Source organism: Ceratotherium simum, chromosome 9 (genome assembly GCF_057802395.1).
Source record: "Ceratotherium simum simum isolate JZ-2026a chromosome 9, ASM5780239v1, whole genome shotgun sequence".
Lineage (NCBI taxonomy): Eukaryota > Metazoa > Chordata > Mammalia > Perissodactyla > Rhinocerotidae > Ceratotherium > Ceratotherium simum.
In genome coordinates this window covers 49,808,236-49,828,735 of record NC_141908.1, presented here as the reverse complement: position 1 = coordinate 49,828,735, position 20,500 = coordinate 49,808,236, and the positions used below count along the sequence as shown (strand labels likewise).

General features: G+C 34.9%; 1 protein-coding gene across 4 annotated transcripts in view; it reads right to left on the bottom strand.

The window, feature by feature from the left end:
* Positions 1-20,500, bottom strand: part of UBR3 (ubiquitin protein ligase E3 component n-recognin 3) — a 240,113-nt gene that overhangs the window by 185,813 nt on the left and 33,800 nt on the right. For 3 of the 4 annotated variants that reach the window (XM_014785872.2, XM_014785873.2, XM_087435378.1), the window contains exons 2-5: positions 10,845-10,984; positions 7,963-8,121; positions 5,584-5,727; positions 4,970-5,019 (exon numbers count right to left, since the gene is read on the bottom strand). In XM_014785872.2, the coding sequence (XP_014641358.2) occupies positions 4,970-5,019; positions 5,584-5,727; positions 7,963-8,121; positions 10,845-10,984 (493 nt within the window). The remainder of the gene's footprint in view (positions 1-4,969; positions 5,020-5,583; positions 5,728-7,962; positions 8,122-10,844; positions 10,985-20,500) is intronic. The other variant, XM_014785874.2, reaches the window with a different exon arrangement.

Genomic DNA, 20,500 nt, shown 5'->3' with positions numbered 1-20,500 from the left:
TGTACCATAATAACTGTCACACTTCAGGAAAACTTTAGTTTTAATTAAAACCCTACAATAGCCATTTCTGGCTACAGTGGTATTTCATTATCACGTTATAGTTTTTCCCAACAGACAAGTACCACTGAAATATATGGAAAAATACATAATCAACTGTTGGTATTTTATTTAACTATAAGCACTAGTCATTACTGGATATCAAGAGAACCCAGGGAAAAGAATGGCAAATGTCACATCCTAGTTGTGGAAGTTTTAAAACGTGTTTACAAATTCTTTGACATTCCTCCCACTGAGAGGTGGAATCTATACCCCTCCTATTGAATCTGGGCCCACCTGAGCAATTCACTTACAACTAATAGCATGCAGTGGAGGTTACACTATGCAACTTCCCAGGCTAGCTCAGAAAAGGCTCTAAAGCTTCTGCTCTTGGGCTGCTCATCCTGGAAGAAGCTAGTAACTATGTAAGAAGTCCAACAACTTGAAACCACCATGCTGGAGAAGCCACATGTAGGCACTCTGGTCAACAGCCAGCTGAGCTCCCTGTGGACAGTCACCATCAACTGCCAGCCCTGTCAGTGAGCCATCTTATATCTACATCTCAGCCAAGCCTTCAGATGACTGCAGTTACAGCCAACAACTAACTGGAATCACATGAGATAACTCCAGTGAGAACTGCCCAGCTGCCCTTGCCAAATTCCTGAGTCATAAAATTGTAATCAATTTTAAAAAATGGTAATTTTAAGCTACAAAGTTTAGGACAAATCTGCTGCACAGCAATAGTAATAAGAACAGTGGTTTCCACTTCACAGAAGGAACTCTAGACCAACAGGAGACCTAATGTCCATTTCCAACTCCACCACTAACTAGATGAAATTCACTAGCCTGAGTGAATCAGTTTATTCTATGGAATACAGCTTCTTCATTTATAAGAAAGTTAGGCAAGATGAACCTCAAGGTCTCTTTTAGCTCTAGCATATGCAATTTTTATAATCTTCAAACTGACTCTTCCTAATTCTCATTTTTGTTATATTACATGACTTTTCTAACTCAATATTTGACTTGGTAGTATATAAATCAATAAAACATAAATGAATATGTTTTTGCATAAAAATTATGATCACAAACTTAAAATAGAAAATTTCCTGAACTTTATCACTAAGACCCTTGTATGACTGGCCCTGGGTAATGGTCTTATCTTTGTGCTTTTCCATACTTTTTACTTTAAATATGTGTGTGTGACTTTTATAACCAGAAAGAAAAATACAATCTATTAAAATTTAAGATAGGCATACCCTGTGACCTAGCAATTCCACCTCTTAGAAATTTATTTGTACATCTGCACAACAAGAAATGTAAGTATTGTATCTTGTAATAAAAAACTGGAAATTAAGGAAATGATTGGATAAACTGTAGTTTGGAAAAGAGTACTGAGAAAGATGGATTTGCACAATACATTGCCAAGTAAATAAAAGAAGGACAAAAAATAGTATAACATTTTTTATTTACTCACACATACACACACACACAATACATTTCTATAAACACATAGTTATTTAACTACATAGAAAAGGGTCTGTCAAGAACATCCAAACTATTAACTGCAGTTACCCAAAGGAGGGGCTGGTATTAAGGAGGATAGAGAGGGGACTTGTATTTTACCTGAATTATCTGGCAAAACAACTACAAGGTATTCGTATGTTACTTAGGTAATCTAGTTAAATTTTCAAAGATGAACTTCACTACTTTTAAACCACGCTTTAGTAAACTATTTCCTCTGGAAAGACGAGCAGAAATGTCTAAATATGACCCACAATAGCTCAAAATTTCAAAGATCTGAATCCCTTCTACACATAAAGCACTACGACAGAAAACATTTATCAAGAGCCTAATCCGTGTCCGGTCCATGATAGGCACTTTATGTGTTATCCCATCTAATCCTAACATTAGAATTACCACCCTTTTTTCATGAGGAAATTGATGTTCAGAAATTAAATAACCAGGCAAAAAGCATAGTGATATTATGAGACAAGATTCAAACTCAGGTCTGCCTAACTTCTAAAGCTCAAGTTTCTCTTAAAGAAAAAACTAAAGTAGATATCCCTTCAATCCACATCCAGCTAAACAACTCCACTTCAAATTCTTAAGCTTGCAAATGCCCAAATGACACCATCTTTATACCAATTAGAAAATATGATAAATATATAAACTATAAAAAGTACTTTTAAATAGACTAAAAGTTAAATTATAAAATATGTGATCTAAAGATCAAAGATTCTGAGCTACTTTTAAATATATAAGTTAAATATACATCACATGTTCTAAAAGTAAGCCTTCTCAGCTATCACAAAAATAGTGTATTATGAGGAGAGGGGCTGAAATGAAGTGTTTTGAAGTTGTCACTCTCAAAAAGTGTTTACTGGGGCTGGCCTGGTGGCGCAAGCGGTTAAGTGCGCACGCTCCGCTGCAGCGGCCCGGGCTTCGCCAGTTCAGATCCCGGGCGCGCACTGACACACAGCTTGTCAAGCCATGCTGTGGTGGCGTCCCATATAAAGTGGAGGAAGATGAGCATGGATGTTAGCCCAGGGCCAGTCTTCCTTAGCAAAAAGAGGAGGATTGGCAGATTTTAGCTCTGGGCCGATCTTCCTCACAAAAAAAAAAAGTGTTTACTATGATATTCACACTGAGACACAACCACAATTAAGGAACAAATGATTATATAAAACATATTATACACAGAAGTTGCTGAAATAAAGAATCCAAGAGAAATAAACAGAAAGAACAGCAAAGAGGACTTAAGAAGGGCTGATTAGAAGCAATGGTAATAAACAAAGAAAGGCCATATTTCAAATCCTCTGCTATCCCCCAAGAAATTACTTCTAGAAGAAATTCAAAGCACCCCCCACCACTCATCCACACAAAAGGACCTCCTTCTAGCACCCTACCATAAAATACAGTATTGTTGCAATGCAGTTATGTACAATTAAAGTCTCCACTGGCAATTTAAAAGCTAATCTGGAGAGCTTAGGCCAAGACAAAAATGACTGTTACTTCTTTCCTAGACAGAGGAGAAAGGATCTACATTGAACATCAGCTTTCTACCTGCCCAGAAATCAAATTCAATTCATCAAAATAAAGTAGAATTGTTAGCAAGGCTTTTGGATGCATAATGCCAGGTATGCTAAAATAATATGAAGGTTTTAACCTACCATATATACAAACATAAAACTACAGATTTTTACTGTTCTAGATCACATCAGGATGTTTAGGTTATTTTAATAAAGTGTGCTGTAACATCACTAAACCATTTCACTAAGTAATAGTTTTCAAAAGTTTCTACTGACAATAGATACAAGGCTCCTTTCCTATCTGGCTGGCTTTAGCCAAGAAAGTGCCCATGTACCCATTCATACTCAACTCCCAGGATCCCCAGAACTCCCCTTTTGAAATGCCATTCGCCTCCCCCACAAAATGCCCTTAAAGAAAGCAGAAGCAGCAACTTAAAACCACATGTATATTACCTAATCACTTCCTTTTTTTAACATATAAAGAATAAGCATTCTTACTCCTATCACTCCCCTCCCTTAGCTTCAAAACGAAATTACTGTTTTAGTTGAAATAATAAATAATGTTTATATATGTTTGAAAGTCTATTTTAAATATCAGCAATTTTTCCCCATTTGTCATTATAGCAACATCATTCTTATAAGTGATTCTTTAAAGCTAAAAAACAAAAAAAGGCAAAAATTATAGCTAACCATTTACACCAATTTTTTCAATGATTTTATTTTAATTTATTTAACAAACACACATATAGTGTTCACAATATAGCAGACACTACTGCTGTAAGTGCTTATACATATACTACGTCATTCAATCCTCATCATAACCCAGGCAATAAGTACTATTATTACCTCCATTTTACAGGTGAGGAAAGTTAGGCATAGAGAAGTTAAAGACACTTGCCCCAAGTCACACTGCTAATTGGTACAGGAGCCAGATTCAAACTCAGGCATTCTAATTCCAGAGTTAAACTCGTAAGCAACGTACTAAACTGCCTCTCGATTTCATTGAAATTTTTTTTAATTGTTTGCTCAAAATGAGACTCCGCATAATGCTGCATTTTGTGAGAGCCTTTTGGGGGGAAAAATAGTACTACAAAGTTTAAATTATAAGGCATTAACTCATTTACAAGACTTCAGTAACCAGAAATCACGCTTTCAAAAGGAAGATATTTGGCTTAGTTCATATGATATTACCAAATCAAAATGGGTTTTCAAAGAAAAAAAAGTGTATATTTAAATGTAACACAACTTAGTTTTTAAAATTTCAATCATTAAATGTATAATTTGATAAAAATATGAAATTTAAATTTTATAAGCCCATCAAGAGTATAAACAAATATATGTAAAAAAGCAATTTTCCCTTATAAATTGTATACTAATAAAATACAGGCATGTAATGCAGGATGTATTAGAAATATTTATTATTAATAAACACTATAAAACTGAAATTTAAAATTGACAGTCTATTTACCAGTAATTGCTTTTTTTAATAATCCTTAACATACATGATGTAACTTTATTATGAGATTAGAAAAGCAGTTACATTTCATATTATTTTAATAAATTATTCTAGACAGCTAATTTTTTTGAAACAATTTTATTGTACATATTTGTAAAACAATTTGGATAAATTTGGGAATATCTTCCTAGGAGAAATCTCTATCTCTTTCTATCCCCCATTTCTAACCTGTGAAAAGAGAAATGAAGTATAAACAAGAAGGAAAAATCCAGTTGTAGTTCTTGTTCTGTCACTAAGTAACTGTATGATGTTGACTAAAGTATTCCACTCCGGGCTTCAGTGTCCTTGTCTACAAAATGAAGAATTTAAACTAGATAATATCCACAAATCTGTATAGTTCTAAAACTTAAAATTATATTTTTAAAAAGTTTTAAATTTTAAATCTCACCTCATCTGAAGAATCTAGCTGTCCCAATGTTCCTGTTGCACCTGCAAAACCTTTGAAAGGAAAAAAAAAAGTTGCCCTTCATAGTTGTTACATATTGCTTTACTTTAAAATTGTTTTGAGATATAACAATATCAGAAAGTTAAGTTTTGTTAAGACACTTCATTCTAACAGTTATCCTGCCAGAGTTCAACATTTATCTTTAATAAATTTGGTCCTAATATGTTTATTCTTCAACAGGAAATCTCCAGGGAAAACCTGGATTTAACAATCACAAATGGTGTTTCAGAAGGATCTCTTTCTTTTTAGTTTTAAACCATAGTTCACTAAAATACTGAGCTACTGAAGTTTTGGGCCACTCTTAAATAGCAACTGCTACATTATTGATAAGTGAGCACCAGAACCTTGAATAAACTAACCAAATTCCATTTAAGAAAAATGCATTCTTTTCTTTGGCCAATCTATTCTTTCTTGCTTCCAAATTCTACTACTTTTACTACTTTCCTTACCAAGAATGACACATTATTTAAATTTCTTCAATAATGAGTAAGGTTTGAGGGGTTTTTTGTTTTAATTCAGAACAGTTACCATTGTTCAAATTAAATATTTAGACAAACCTTGAACTGCCAGAGTGCTAGTGCCAGCAGATGGCTCCTGTATACCATATACAAGTTTATCCTCAGGATATGTAAGTCCAGAGCTCTTCAAAGCTATAAGGTACTTTTCGTGACTTTTCTTTGCACAAGCATTTTCTCCAAGACCTAATATTTAAAATAAATTTAAAATCAGAAAAAAATATTCCATTCAAAATATATGTACAGCCATCTCAGTAACTAATATGTACATATATAAAATAGGTGAATATTCTAATGGAGGGGGAACCCTAGAATGAATAATACATAATACCTTCAGAAAACATTTTGTGCTCATGTTTGGCATTAACAATCCCAGAATGCACACCATGTTTATAACAAATAATGAAATCTACTAAGTAATTGAGCATCTAAAATATGCCAGAGATTACAGGCAAGGCACAAGGGGTGCAAAGATTAATAAGGCATGATTCCTGCCTTCAAGGAACTTGAAAATTAGTGGTAAAGAAAGGCAGATGATATGGTAAATGACAAATATGTAGCAGATTTCACCATTTGGTTTGACAACGTGTGCTCTCGTAATATTGTGCAGCCAGACTTACCCAAAGCAGAAACTTCAGAGAGACTTCCTGGAGAAGACAATGCCCAAATGTAATTTTCAAATATTACAATCGATATTACTCCTAATTCCTGTTTTACCAAGCTTTTTACTATCACAATTCAGGAATTAAAAGTAATTTCTACAGACGTATCAGTTAAAACTAATTTATTCCAAAAAATATTGAAAAGTTTAGGTTCTAGAATTAAACAATCCTGTAACTTTCACTTCAGCATTTCAGCTTATTGCCAATTTTTTCTTTTGTTTTTTAATATATTATAGAGGACAGAATAACAGTAATAGAAAAACATTGATATTTGAGAGTCCTTTAAAAGAAAAAATTATTTTCTGTCTGAAAGCCAAATTATTACAGCATTTGCCACCTCTTAGGGAGATTATATATCTTTAATTAAGGTCTCAATCTCCTGATTATAAAAATATATAAATGAGTTTCTTTAGTATTTGCTGAGCTTTTCTGTATTTCTTCCCTTTGCTAGAGCTAGCCTCAATAATTGCAATAGAACAGTTCTGTTTTTTTAAATCTCTGTCTGGAATGGTTTAAAAAAAAAAAAACTCCAACACAAATTAAACAGATGAATACATCCATCCTTCAATTCAAGTCCAATATTAAAAACAACCACAATTAGGGAGCCAGCCTGGTGGCGTAGTGGTTAGTTCACACACTCTGCTTCGGCAGCCCAGGGTTTGCAGGTTCAGATCCTGGGCACAGACCTATGCACCACTCATCAAGCCATGCTGTGGCAGTGTCCCATATACAAAATAGAGGAAGATGGGCACAGATGTTAGCTCAGGACTAATCCTCCTCAGCAAAAAGAGGAAGATTGGCAACGGATGTTAACTTAGGGCCAATCTTTCTAACCAAAAAAAAAAAAAATCACAATTAGTTTATAAAGAATAAAGAATCTCTAGGGTCCTATATTAGAAATGACTGTCTCCTCAATAATAAAAGCCATGTATTTATCTCAACAATGATACATGAAATTTTTGTAATACTTTTTAATTAACAAAATTTTATTTCATAACCCCTCACAACAGCCTAAGAAAAAGGAAAGTAAAATGATCATTTTTATAACTGAAGAAACTGAAGCTTACAAAGGCAACATGGCTAACCAGTGAGTAGGCAAGCAGTGATTAGAAGCAAAGCCAAACTGCAAATTTTAAACTTTTGAATCAAAACCTAATGTGATTTCCATCACTAAAAGTTAGCTAAGGATTTTTCTTGCTTTGTTTTTTAATTTCAAGAAATAAGAATTAAAAAGAATTGTAGAAATAAAAGAAGACAATTACGAGAAATCATTTATTATACAATAAATTTGAGCTAAACTAAAGGTGTAAAAGCTAAAATATTTTATGTAACAGTATATCATGAACAAACATACTCAACAATTCCAAGTTTTATAACTTAAACTTCATATTATTATAAATCTTAGGCCATACAAGCCCAACGTTCAGAACACCAAAAATGAAGACACACAAGTGGTTGCTGTTATTGTTTGGAGAAGGGGAGGTGGAGTATAATTATGAATATGTCACACCAAAAGTTTGGAGATCTGAGTTCTAGTCCCAACTCCAAAATAAGTTAGTTGTGAGGTCTTGAACAGATCATTTAATTTTCCTGGGCTCAGTTTCCTCATCCATAAAATAAGAAGTACTCTTTAATAACTTCCAGCTTTAGCATCCTATGGAAAAATCTACATTTTACTTTTAAGTTCTAAACACAATTTCTTATGATTATAGTAATATAAGTAAATTTTAACTTTCTTCTTTTCTAACATTTTACTCACCAGAAGTCAGATCTTTGTAGTTTTGTTGGTTTGTCAAAACCTGAGTAAGAACAGACCTCATTGCTCCTCCCATTTTAGTCAGATCTTCTAAAAAGGAAATTTGAGGTTCCAAAAGCTGAAGGACTTTGTTAAGGTCTTTTTCTGATGGTACATCAGCTGCTAAAAAAACATATAATTAACTTTCTTTAAAATATTTTGCTAAGAATAACAATATTTTATTCTTTTAAAATTATAGTGACTTAGATGACAGTATTTCATAATCAAAAAAGTTAATATAAGAACTCTGTTTAGAAAGTAGGTATCTCCCCAGCACGCAGCCTAAGGTAGACTTGCTCAGGAATTCAGTCCTCTGAGAAAAGGTTGATGGGAAAAAGAGGTGACTTCATAAGGTACTAACCACTTAATTTGTGTAAGTAGCATTCAGTTTGAGGGTCCTATACTCCCTACAATCATAAGAGCATTTCAAAATTAGATAGTGTTTAAGAAAAAGTTAAAATCACTCTCTAAAATAAAACCAGACAATTCAAATATACTGAGTAGCGTGAGAATATTAGGACAAAATTATGTCAGCTCTAAATTTAACCCTGTGTAGCAAATAGCCCATCCTCTATCATATTCCAAAAATACAGACTCATGTTAGCTGAAGACCAAAGCAATTAAAATGAAAAATAACTGCTTTCATAAACCGAAATGTTTTTAATAGAACAATTTAAAAATACCAGGCAAGATAGGCCTAGTAGAGCTGGAGGGAGAGAGAAGAAACTTGGACAACTACTAAAAAAGAATATTTAAGAGGAAAAGAAAAAGAGACATTTTAGAGAAACTGAGGTCTAAAAGGAAGAAGTGAACAGAGAGATTTAGAGCTTAACCATAAATGGTTAAAAGAAGAATGCATATAACGGAGCTAATAGGGAGCCTGTGTGCCCAGGAAAGGGGACATCAATTTCACTCAACATTTATTCAGCATCTACTACACCATAGGCACTGAGAAGCAACACTAAGACATAGTTCCTACCCCCAAGGAATTCACGACCTAGTTCAGAGATAATCTGTGAATGAAATTCCAGATAACTCTGAGTCCAGGGACCAAAACCAAAAAACCGTAGTTTCTCAGTAGAAAACTAATATTGTGTATTATTCATCTTTATATTCTCCCCAATGACTTATGTGGTAACATAATAAATATTTAATTAATATTTGTTCTTGGTTTCCAAGTGCTCTGACATGGGTCTGAGGATTGTAGGATGAGACAAGAAATGGAACTCAAGGCAACTGTCAAACCACTCAAGGCAAACTGAGCTTCCATTACCTCAGATTAGATGATTTCAAGTTCTTTCTTTTTTAAACAGTGATCTCTAGACAAAGTAATGCAGTATTTTTGTTTGTTTTTGCACAGACAGAAGAAATTAATGCTGAGCACAAGTGGTAACATAGCGAGGAAAATTTCATGAACTTAAGTTCATGAAGATTATCTTAAGACAAAAATTGCTTCCATTCATTCCTTTATGTTTTCAGATAACAGTAACAGATAATTATCAAAGCTATGTACCTATGTCATCTACCTTATATAACTACTAAATGTCACCAAAGGAAAAAATGAATATAATACATTTTTGCGTGAATTACTCTTTGATTAAACTAATGGTAAGTTTTAAGATTCTCATAATAAACGATTTCTACCTATCACTTTTCTGACATAGGACACTTGTAATACAAACTGTAAATTCCCAAAAAGCCTGTTAACTAGCACATGAGAAATAAATCCAAAGGCAAGTTCAACTCAGCTGGTCTCTGGTTCCTTCATATTTTGGGACTAAATCAAAATAATATTTCTTTCTATATTTTAAGACATATACTCTGAGAGGAGTAGAAATACTTAATAAAAGATTGTATATTTTGCCTAAAATGTAGAAATAAGGAAGTAGAAGTGTTTGTTCACAATGAAGATAACATGAAAGTTTTAGAAATGATGAAGATGCTATATAATATTTCTTCACACTTCAAGGATAAGAAATAGAAGATAAAAATGTGTGCCATAGATTCAAATTGGATTTAAGATTACTCATAGTATTAAATAATTTAAAACCTCTAAAAGTAATACAAAATGCAGTCCCTTATATGATAAAAATGCAAGTATCATTAGAAAAGTAAAAGACATCATAAAAAGTTAATAAATTTGTTTCATACCACTAATTGATATTTGTAATTCACAATGTCTGAGTGATAACTTTAACAGATATCTAAATTCAAGTATTGAATGAAAATATATTTATCAAGATTGTGACTAAATCTTAAAAGGTAAGAAGAATATCTGTAATTTGCATGTTTCCTTTCTCTTTTCAATACCAACATGATGCTTACACCCATACATTCTACCAGTAATATGAGAGTAAGCAATCTGACCCTCTAATAAATTGTTGTATATTGAAGGAAATAAAAATATAGAGAGACCACTACAAAAACAAAAAAACAAAAAAAAAGAGAGAGATTGGTGAGATAGTAGTTTATCTTCTAAAAATCTAAGTTAAATGCAAACATTTCCAGGACTTCTTAATTCTGCTCTATCATAATACAATTGCGAGTAAAATCACTTTAACCCCACAAAATGATTATTTCCTCATCTGCAAAAGGCCAAGTAAGTTTGATCAAAAACATCTGAGTCCAAGAGAAGAGCGTGCCAAACTGTGCCTACTTCAAGGTATCTATGAGGTTATATAATTGATATTTAGTGTGTTTTTATTTAGTCTCTGTATTTTATAGTCATCTCAGAGAAAATGTTAAGCACAAAAATGATACCTGAAAAAGTTCACCTCATTATTAATGCTAAACTTCATTAACTGGGAACTTAACAAGAGTACTAACAAAGAGTGGATTAAACATACCTGGTTCATTATAGCCTTCTCTTAAGTACTGAATAAGACAAAAAATAAATCTTGGAAGAACAAACTCAGACATCATCAGTAAGTCTTTGGGGACACAGGGAATATTTGAACTTGATTTAATTTGATGCCTTTTGCAAAACCTGTAATATGAAAGAGAAAAAAAAATTAACAGTGATGTCTAATCTGCCAAGAATACATTACTTTTATTTACAATATCCATAAACAGAATGTGGGCAATATCAAAGCCAATGTATTACTCCTTTATGATTTTTAAGGCACCAAGTTAAAAGGATATAGTTTTAATCAGTCTTTAAATCAAAAATGGTGCTGAGGGAGATTTCTTCCTAACAAAATATCATACTAATTAGGTTCCAACTAAAATACAAAAAGAAAATTTAATTACAGGATTTATATTTTTTATCTACAATTTATTACTTTCAAGTACTACTTTATTACTTCCATCCTTTAGAAACCATTAAGTACAAATTGATCATTTCCCAAGAATTTGCATTTTCTATTCCTTAACTCAACTATTTCTAACTTATCGCATTAATGGATAAGGGATAGAAAAATTGAAGTTTATTTTAAAAGTTTATAAACTTAAGTATATACATTCCTTCTAATCTTGTCTATACTTATTTTAAAATGATTGGTATACTTGAGCAAAAATGAAGTAAACTATTCTATATTCACAATCCAAATAATCACACATAAGTTATGTCATGACCAAACACAAAATAACCATACTAAACATACAAAATGCCTAGAAATAAACTTATCAGGAAGGGTGCTGAAACTATTTCAGCTGAAAAACATAGAACACCTGGATAGAGAAAAACTACATTCCCAAATAGAAAAATCAATTTTTTTTAAAGTTAGTTCTGCCAAACTTAATGCCACTAGATTTAAATCCCAATGGGATTAATCACAAACCAATTCTAAAGTTCAAATGGAAGAGCATATGTGTGGAAAAAAAATCAGTAAAACGTGAAAAAAATGATTAACGATAGTGAACTAGATCTTAAAACAGTACAAACAAAGCTATTATAATCAAAAATCTGTGGTAATGTGATAAATATCAATGGACCACAATGGAGTCTAGAAACAGACTATGTAAATTTGTGAATTCAATATAATAAACGTGGCATTTCAATTCAATGTGGTGAAGAGAAGACTTCCAATAAATTGCTTTAGGACAATTGATTATTTAAATGAAAGAAGTAAATTTGATTCTTTTCTTACACACATACAAAATATATTCTATACACACAGTACCAGGAAAAAAATAAACTCTTCCTCTACCTTATGTCAGGGTATAGAAAGCCTAAGTAAGACTTGAAATCAAAAGCCATAGAAGTCCACATAAAAACTGACTACATAAATCAAAAGTTTCTATGCAGAAGACATTTACAATCTGGGAAAAATATTTACCATAAGTAAAACACATAAAAGATTAATATCTAAGATCTATAAACTCTCCAATATGGATAAGAAAAAGAAAACAGTACAATAGAAAAATCAGCCAAGGTCATGAACAATTCACAAAAGTGCTGAATAGCCAATAAATGTATGAAAAGATGTTCAAGTTGTCTAATAATCAAAGCAATGAATGTTATTAAAATAAAAAATGAGTAACTAGAAAATGACCATTTGTGATACCTACTGAAATAATTGACCCATGCAATGGAGCCACTAGAGTAAGGCCTGAGGGGAAATTTTCCACTTAGAGATCAGACTGTTACACACTTCTCAATCTTAGTATCACCAGAAGTGAAAAAAAATTCGACACTGTGATGCATGTGAAGCACACAGCACCATTTATGAAGTGCTCTTACCAAACAAGTTGAACTTGAATGACACCAAGTCTCTAGAGCTTACTTCCATTTATAATAAGCACAGGAGATAACGGAACATGTTAAGGGACACCACACATCATAAAAAACAGACAAATTATGAATATAGAACATTATATGGGACAACTGACTCAGTTTCTGCAAGCTGTCAGTGGCAGGGACAAAAAGGAGGTAGAAGGACCACTCTAGGTTAAAAGAGGCTTGAGAGACCCAATAACCACATATAATGTGTGCACTGATTCTAACAAACCAACTTTAAAGATTTTATTTATTCATTTTTTTCCCCCCAAAGCCCCAGTAGATAGTTGCATGTCATAGGTTCACATCCTTCTAGTTGCTGTACGTGGGACTCGGCCTCGCGTTGGACGGAGAAGTGGTGCCTCGGGGCGCGCCCGGGATCCGAACCCGGGCCGCCAGCATCAGAGCGCGCGCACTTAACCGCTAAGCCACGGAGCCGGCCCTCAAACCAACTTTAAAAAGGCATTTTTTCCAACAATCAGGGAAGTCTGATTATGAACAGATAGTAGTAGTTCATGAGATAATTTTATTAGGTGTGATAATGGCACTGTGGTTGTGTGAGAAAATATTCACAGATATTTGACGATATTAAGGAATTATTTTGTGTAAGTGTGACAATAGCAGCACTATGGTCATCACTGAAAAGGGAAGTCTTGTCTTTTATATCCGTATAAATATTTACAGATGAAATGCTATAATGTAGGGCACTTGCTTCAAAACAATTTGGTGGGATGAAGGAAGTATACCAAGACCAGCTATGAGTTGTTAATTGTTGAAACTAGGAGATACGTGAGATTTCATTATGTTATCCTCATTAAACAGAATCAAAGCCAGTAAAGTACTCCTTTCAGGGAGTGACATCAGCATCATGGCGGAGTGAGCTTTCCAGGAACTCTTCCCCTGATAAGATACAACAAAAGGAACAGTCACAGACCAACAACCAAATCCCAGACAGTGAAAAGCTGTATCTGAAAGATCCACACTGCCGCACATGTGAGAGTGGAACCTGCTGGGCCCCTGGAGGAAGTGGGGAGAGGTAAGGAGAACTCCTCTCCCTCCCCATCAGATCAGCAATCTGGTTCCCACGGCTCCCAGAGAGCGGGGAGGGGCGGCCCTCGGCGGGGAAACCGTGGCTCTTGGGGCTCTCTCAGCCAGTGGGAAACTCCCACACAGAGGACTCAGAAGAGCCACAGGGCTACCATCAACATCTGAGCACCCCAGAGAGCGGATAATGAGGGGCGAACGAGAAGCCGCCCATGCCAGGGACCCAGAGGGCAAAAGAGAGAGCCCCACCCCCTGCAAACCGGACCCTGCAGCTCAGCCGACCAGACCAGACCAAGGGATCCGCGGGAGACCAGACCAAACAATCCGACCAGCAGATCGCAGCGGAAACACCGCGGCAGAGCGCAGGGGGCTTAGATTACACAGCCCTTTACCACTACACAGTGGCGGCGGGTGGAAATTGCAACCAGAGATTTCCAGGATGAGGAAAAACAAGGCCAACACAGGAACCACAATGCAAAGATACATGAAATCACCAGTCTAGAAGGAAAATGACAAGCACCCAGAAACCAACCCTGAAGTCACAGAAATCCATAATCTAAACAGAGATTTCAAAATAGCTATCATAAAATCACTCAACGAAATACGAGACAACACAAACAATTCAATGAGATTAGGAGTTTCTTCACAAAACAGATTGAAATCATAAAGAAAAACCAATCAGTGCTGATGGAGATGAAGAACACAATGGAGGAGATAAAGGAGAATCTGGAATCCTTAAAGAACAGAGCTGACAATATGGAGGAAAGAATTAGCATTTTAGAGGATAGGAATACAGATATGCTCCAGATAGAAGAGGAGAGAGAACTAAGACGAAAAAGTAATGAAGCAAGTCTCTGAGAAATATCTGACTCTATTAGGAAATGTAACATAAGAATTATAGGTATTCCTGAGGGAGAAGAGGAACAGAGAGCCTATTCAAGGAAATAATAGCTGAGAATTTCCCAAATCTGGAGAAGGAGCAGGAAATACCAGTAAGCGAAGCCAACAGGTCAACTAAATATATCAACAGGCAAAGGCCCTCTCCACGACACCTAGTGGTAAGGCTAGCCAGAGTCAATGACAAAGAAACAATATTAAGGGCAGCTAGACAAAAACAAAAAAATAACGTACAAAGGAACTCCCATCAGGCTCTCAGCGGATTTCTCAACAGAAACTTTACAGGCTAGGAGAGACTGGAATGATATACTCAAAATAGTGAAAGACAAAAATTTTCAGCCAAGAATACTCTATCCAGCAAAAATATCCTTCAAATATGATGGAGAAATAGTAACTCTCCCAGGTAAACAAAAGCTAAGGGAGTTCATGGCCACGAGACCCCCACTACAAGAAATACTCAAGAAGGCCCTTAGGCCTGAAAAAAAGAAGAGAAAGGGAACACAAATCTTGGAGCAAGGAGAAAAACAGGTAGATAAACTCAGAAAAATAGTAGATCTTTACCGGAATAGGTTAGCAACCACTTAAATACTAAAATAAAAGATCAAAGGAAAGAATTCACCAAAAATAAATTTAACCTCATCACTGTAAACACACAGCCACAACACAAGATAGAATAAGGTATAACAAGAACGACTTAGAAGGGGAAGAGGAAAGTGATTGAATTGACTTAGTATAAGGAAATAGGAGGCCATCAGATAATGGAATATCTCATACACAAGATTTTTTACACAAACCTCAAGGCAACCAGTAAACAAAATAATCAAAACAAAACCACATATGATAAACAAAGAGAAAAGTAGAAGAGTCATAAGACAGAACAACCAAACTGAATTGGCAGTCTGAAACAAATGGGACAAGAAACAAAGGAAACGCAAAAGAACCAGAAAATAAGTGACAAAACAGCAACATTAAGCCCTCATATATCAATAATTACCCTAAATGTAAATAGATTGAACTCTCCAATCAAAAGATACAGAGTGGCAGGATGGATTAAAAAGCAAGACCCAGGGCCGGCTCCGTGGCTTAGCGGTTAAGTGCGCGCGCTCTGATGCTGGCGGCCCGGGTTCGGATACCGGGCACGCCCCAAGGCACCACTTCTCCGTCCAACGCGAGGCCGAGTCCCACGTACAGCAACTAGAAGGATGTGAACCTATGACATACAACTGTCTACTGGGGCTTTGGGGGGGAAAAAAAATGAATAAATAAAATCTTTAAAAAAAAAAAAAAAAAAGCAAGACCCAACAATATGCTGCCTCCAGGAAACACATCTTAGCACTAAAGACAAGCACAGGCTCAGAGTGAAAGGATGAAAGACAATACTCCCAGCTAACGGCAAACAAAAGAAAGCAGGTGTTGCCATACTCATATCAGGCAAAGTAGACTTCAAGATAACACAGGTTAAGAAAGACAAAGAAGGGAAATATATAATGATAAAAGGGACACTCCACCAAGAAGACATATCACTTATAAATATATATGCACCCAACATAGGAGCACCAATGTACATAAAGCAACTATTAACAAACCTAAGAGGAGACATTAACAACAACACAATAATAGTAGGGGATCTTAATACCCCACTTACAGCAATGGATAGATCATCCAGACAAAAAGTCAATAAAGAAATAGTAGACTTAAATGAAAGTACTCCTTTCAGATTTTTAAGGCACCAAGTCAAAAGAATTAGTTTTAATTAGTCTTTAAATAAAAAAGTCACTGAATGAGTTCTTTCCTAAAAAAAGATCACACTAGTTGGGTTCATTATGCTCACTGCTTTTACATATGTTTTAAATTTTCTGTATTTAAAAAGCTAAAAAAGTTTTTAAAAGAAAGAAAATAGTCATATTTTTTAAAGATGACTACTAAAGTATATCAGGGTGAGATAACATAATGTTTGCGATTTGCTTCAAAATACTTCAGCAAATGAGAAAAAAGGGCAAATGAAGCAAATATGGCAAAAATCTTGATAAATGTTGACTCTAGTGATGGGTACACAGAGGTTCAATGTTCTTTGTCTTTACTTTTGTGTATGTTTGAAAACTTTGATAATACAAAAATTTTTTTCATCTTACAGATCAGGGAAGATTCACTTTAATTCGTTGCTGGAAAGCAAGTTCAGAAATTTTTGTGACCACACACATGGAAGTGTAAATAGGTCCAGTTTTTGGTGACACTTTGACAATATCCATTAAAATTTTAAATGTTCATAACCATAGTTTAGCATTTCCATTTCTAGGAATTTATTATATAGAATACTCAAGTTTGCAAGAATATTATCTACAAAGATATTCATTGTACCACAGTTTGCAATGCAAAAAACATAGAAACAATTCATGTGTTCAGTAATAGAATAAAAGTCAATCAAATAACGGTAGCTCTATAAAATATTTTGCATTTGTTAAAAAGGAGGTAGATCAACAAGTACCAAAGTAGAATGATATCTAAGATAAACTAAGGGAGAAAAGGCTGCATAGTAGTATATATATATTATAATCGCGTTTATAAATAAAATTTTGGAGAAGGAAAAATGTTAATATATGTAAGAAGAAAAATATTCAGAGAAATGTATATCAAATCTAGGGGAAATTAACTGGGAGTGGGATATGGCTTACTTTTATTTTCTACATTAATTCTACCTGTAATGTTTGAATTTTGCGTAACAAACGTATGTATAACTTTGTAATCAAAAGGAAAAAATTTAAACCAAAAGCAAACAAATAATAGTAAGTTATGCCATTCATGTGGTTTTAGTTCCACAATTTAAAGCATTAATTCCTGACGTTTTTTGGTTCATGGACCCCTCTGAGAATCTAATGAAAGTTACAACTCTTTCTTAAAAAATATATATACATACACACAAAAGAAATATTTAGAGTGTTGTTCACACACTGCTGAAGTCTATCCACTCTTAAGGCAGAGCTTTAATTTTTAGGTCAGTAGATTACAGTGCAGAGACATGGATTTCCTCAGTCCTGAAGGCAAACAGACGGGGAGAGTCTGAGCAGCCTCCTCAGCTGCCTCTGTGTCCCATCCAAATATCATTTTCCACGTCTACCATATTATGAAAAAGGTTAGGAAGTATTATACCTTAAGGTCCAAACCCTGATTTAAAGGGAAATACAAATTTAAGAACTTCTTTCAGCTGGGGTACACAAAATCTCAGTAAAACTAAGGAAACTTTTAAAATGCTACCACTTTAAAAGCCTTTGGAGATAAAAGAGTCTGGCCTGTGTGACAGGTTAGAGAACCAGTGATCTAAGATAATTTAATTAAAGTGCCTACGAGTACAAATGTGAATAAGAGAAAACAGATGAAAGGAAAGCCAAAAGAGAAGTATGGGAAAACATTCTGGGGCACAAAGACTGAAGGATGCAATGAAAGGCTTGACTGCTGAAAAGCAGAAAGAGAGAAAAGATTAGATAAAGGAGGGCACAGGAAGCCCTCTGAGATACTTTCTGTGAAGAAAAGAAACCAATTCAAAAGAGCAACTGGGCAGAAAGTGAAGAAGAATTTGAACAGAGTGTCAAGTGGCTTCAAGGAGTGAAATTTCACCCTGGAACTAAGCCCAAGGAACAGCAAAAATGGTCTAAGCAACCTAGGAACTGGGTTTATAGGAGTGTATCAGATAGCTGTAGACTGAAAGAATTAATAGCCAAAGATGAAAGAACAAGCTCTGTGAACTAGTTTAATTAATGTAGGACTGTCCAATATAGACATAATATACTATAAGATCAAAAAACAAAATTGGTTTTTATATTTCAAGTTGAGCATAGTGTGGGAACTAACACACCTTACACAGTAGGTGTTTAATAAAGGCTTGATAAAATAAAGACTTAATCTAATAGTAGCACACCAAAAATTATTTCAAGGGCATCCAATTAAAGAATAACCAGGAACCGGGCCGGCCCGTGGCCTAGCGGTTAAGTGCGCGTGCTCCGCTACTGGCGGCCCAGGTTCGGATCCGGGCGCGCACCGACACACCGCTTGTCCGGCCATGCTGAGGCCGCGTCCCACATACAGCAACTAGAAGGATGTGCAACTATGACATACGGCTATCTGCTGGGGCTTTGGTGGGAAAAAAAAAAAAAGGAGGAGGATTGGCAATAGATGTTAGCTCAGAGCCGGTCTTTCTCAGCAAAAAAGAGGAGGATTAGCATGGATGTTAGCTCAAGGCTGATCTTCCTCACACAAAAAAAAAAAGAATAACCAGGAACCCATTTAATAATCCCAGTTTTTGAAATATTTTTTGGAGAACTACTAAATGCCTGGCACTTAGGCCCTAGGAATACACGGGCCTTGCTCTCATGGAGCTAACTTTCTACTGGGGGGTGGAGAGACGTACAGGACAGACAGAGAAACAATAAATAAATAAATATGAATAAGTTCTATTAAAATAACTTGATAACATGATTTATAGAAAGTGTCCATTAGGCTCCTTTAAATGGGGTTTGTGAGGGAAGGCCTTTCTAAAGAGGTGATATTTGGGCTACAGGCCAAATGACATGAAGGAGCTAAGCTAGGTGTCCAAAGCTCTGTAGGTAGAGCACACTGTGAAGAGGCCGGACAAATGGAACTGCACATAAACAAGTACCAAATATCTCTCCCCAAGTGAACAGGAGGAGGGCTTTTTAAACAACTCGTATGGCTCCAAAGAAAAAATGAGGCAGGAAGTAATGTGTTTGCAGTAGCAGTTCACAGGTCACAGATACTTTCTTCAAGGAACGCCCAATGGTTTTGAATGATTAAGAAGGTTAAATATTGCTTAGTAGAGCAGAATATTATGGAAATAATAGAATGGTCAAATAGAACTATAGAAACAGTTAATAAAATGACCTCGTCAAATTTTATTTCACCTCAACTTTTTAAAATTTTTAATTTAAATACAACTGACAGAAAACTGCCCAAAAGATTAAGTGTGCAGCTCAATGAAGTATCACAAATTGAACAAACCCATGTAACCACCAAGCAGATCAAGAAACAAAAAACTACTAGCATCCCAGAAACACTCCTTGTGACTCTATAAATATTGAACTTAAATGACTAAAAGCAGAATTCCTGAACTCAAAGAAGGAGAATGAAGGTGAGGGGAGGGGAGAGGAGGAAAGAAAAAGAGACGGAGATTCTGGTGGTCCCATTTGCAAATTACTGGGACTTGCTACGGGGTGGGAGGACAAGGAGAGGCCAACTCAAATAACTCAACGACATATTTCAAAAATTAGAAAAGCATCTGAGATAAGCTCCCCTACAAATTAATTACCCTTTGGTATGTACATCCCATTCCCAACTTATCACAAATTATACACAACTATCTCGCATATAATTTTATCCCTAGAGATCCCTGGAGAGTCATGCACCCCAGATTAAAAGCCTCTGAAATAATCTATTTCCTTCATTTTACAGATGGGGAGATCTCAGAGACACTGAACGACATACCTAAATAATAACACTGTTAAATGACTCCTGGAGATCACAAAAGGAGATCATAAAGATATATGGTATCTACCTAAACTAACCTACATATTCAATATGACCTTAGTAAAAATATCAATAAGGAATAAAGAAGCTGATTCTGAAGTGTACATGGAAGAATAAGAATAGCTAAATTCTGAAAAGCAAGAGTAATGAAAGCAGAATTGCTTTATCAGATATAAAACTTATTCAAAATAAAACTAATTTTGAAGTTGAAATAATCAAAACAGCGTTGTATCTAGCTTTTAGGGAGCTTACATTCTAGAGAGTAGAGATAGACAATAATGACAAATACAATTAAACAAACTATAGAGT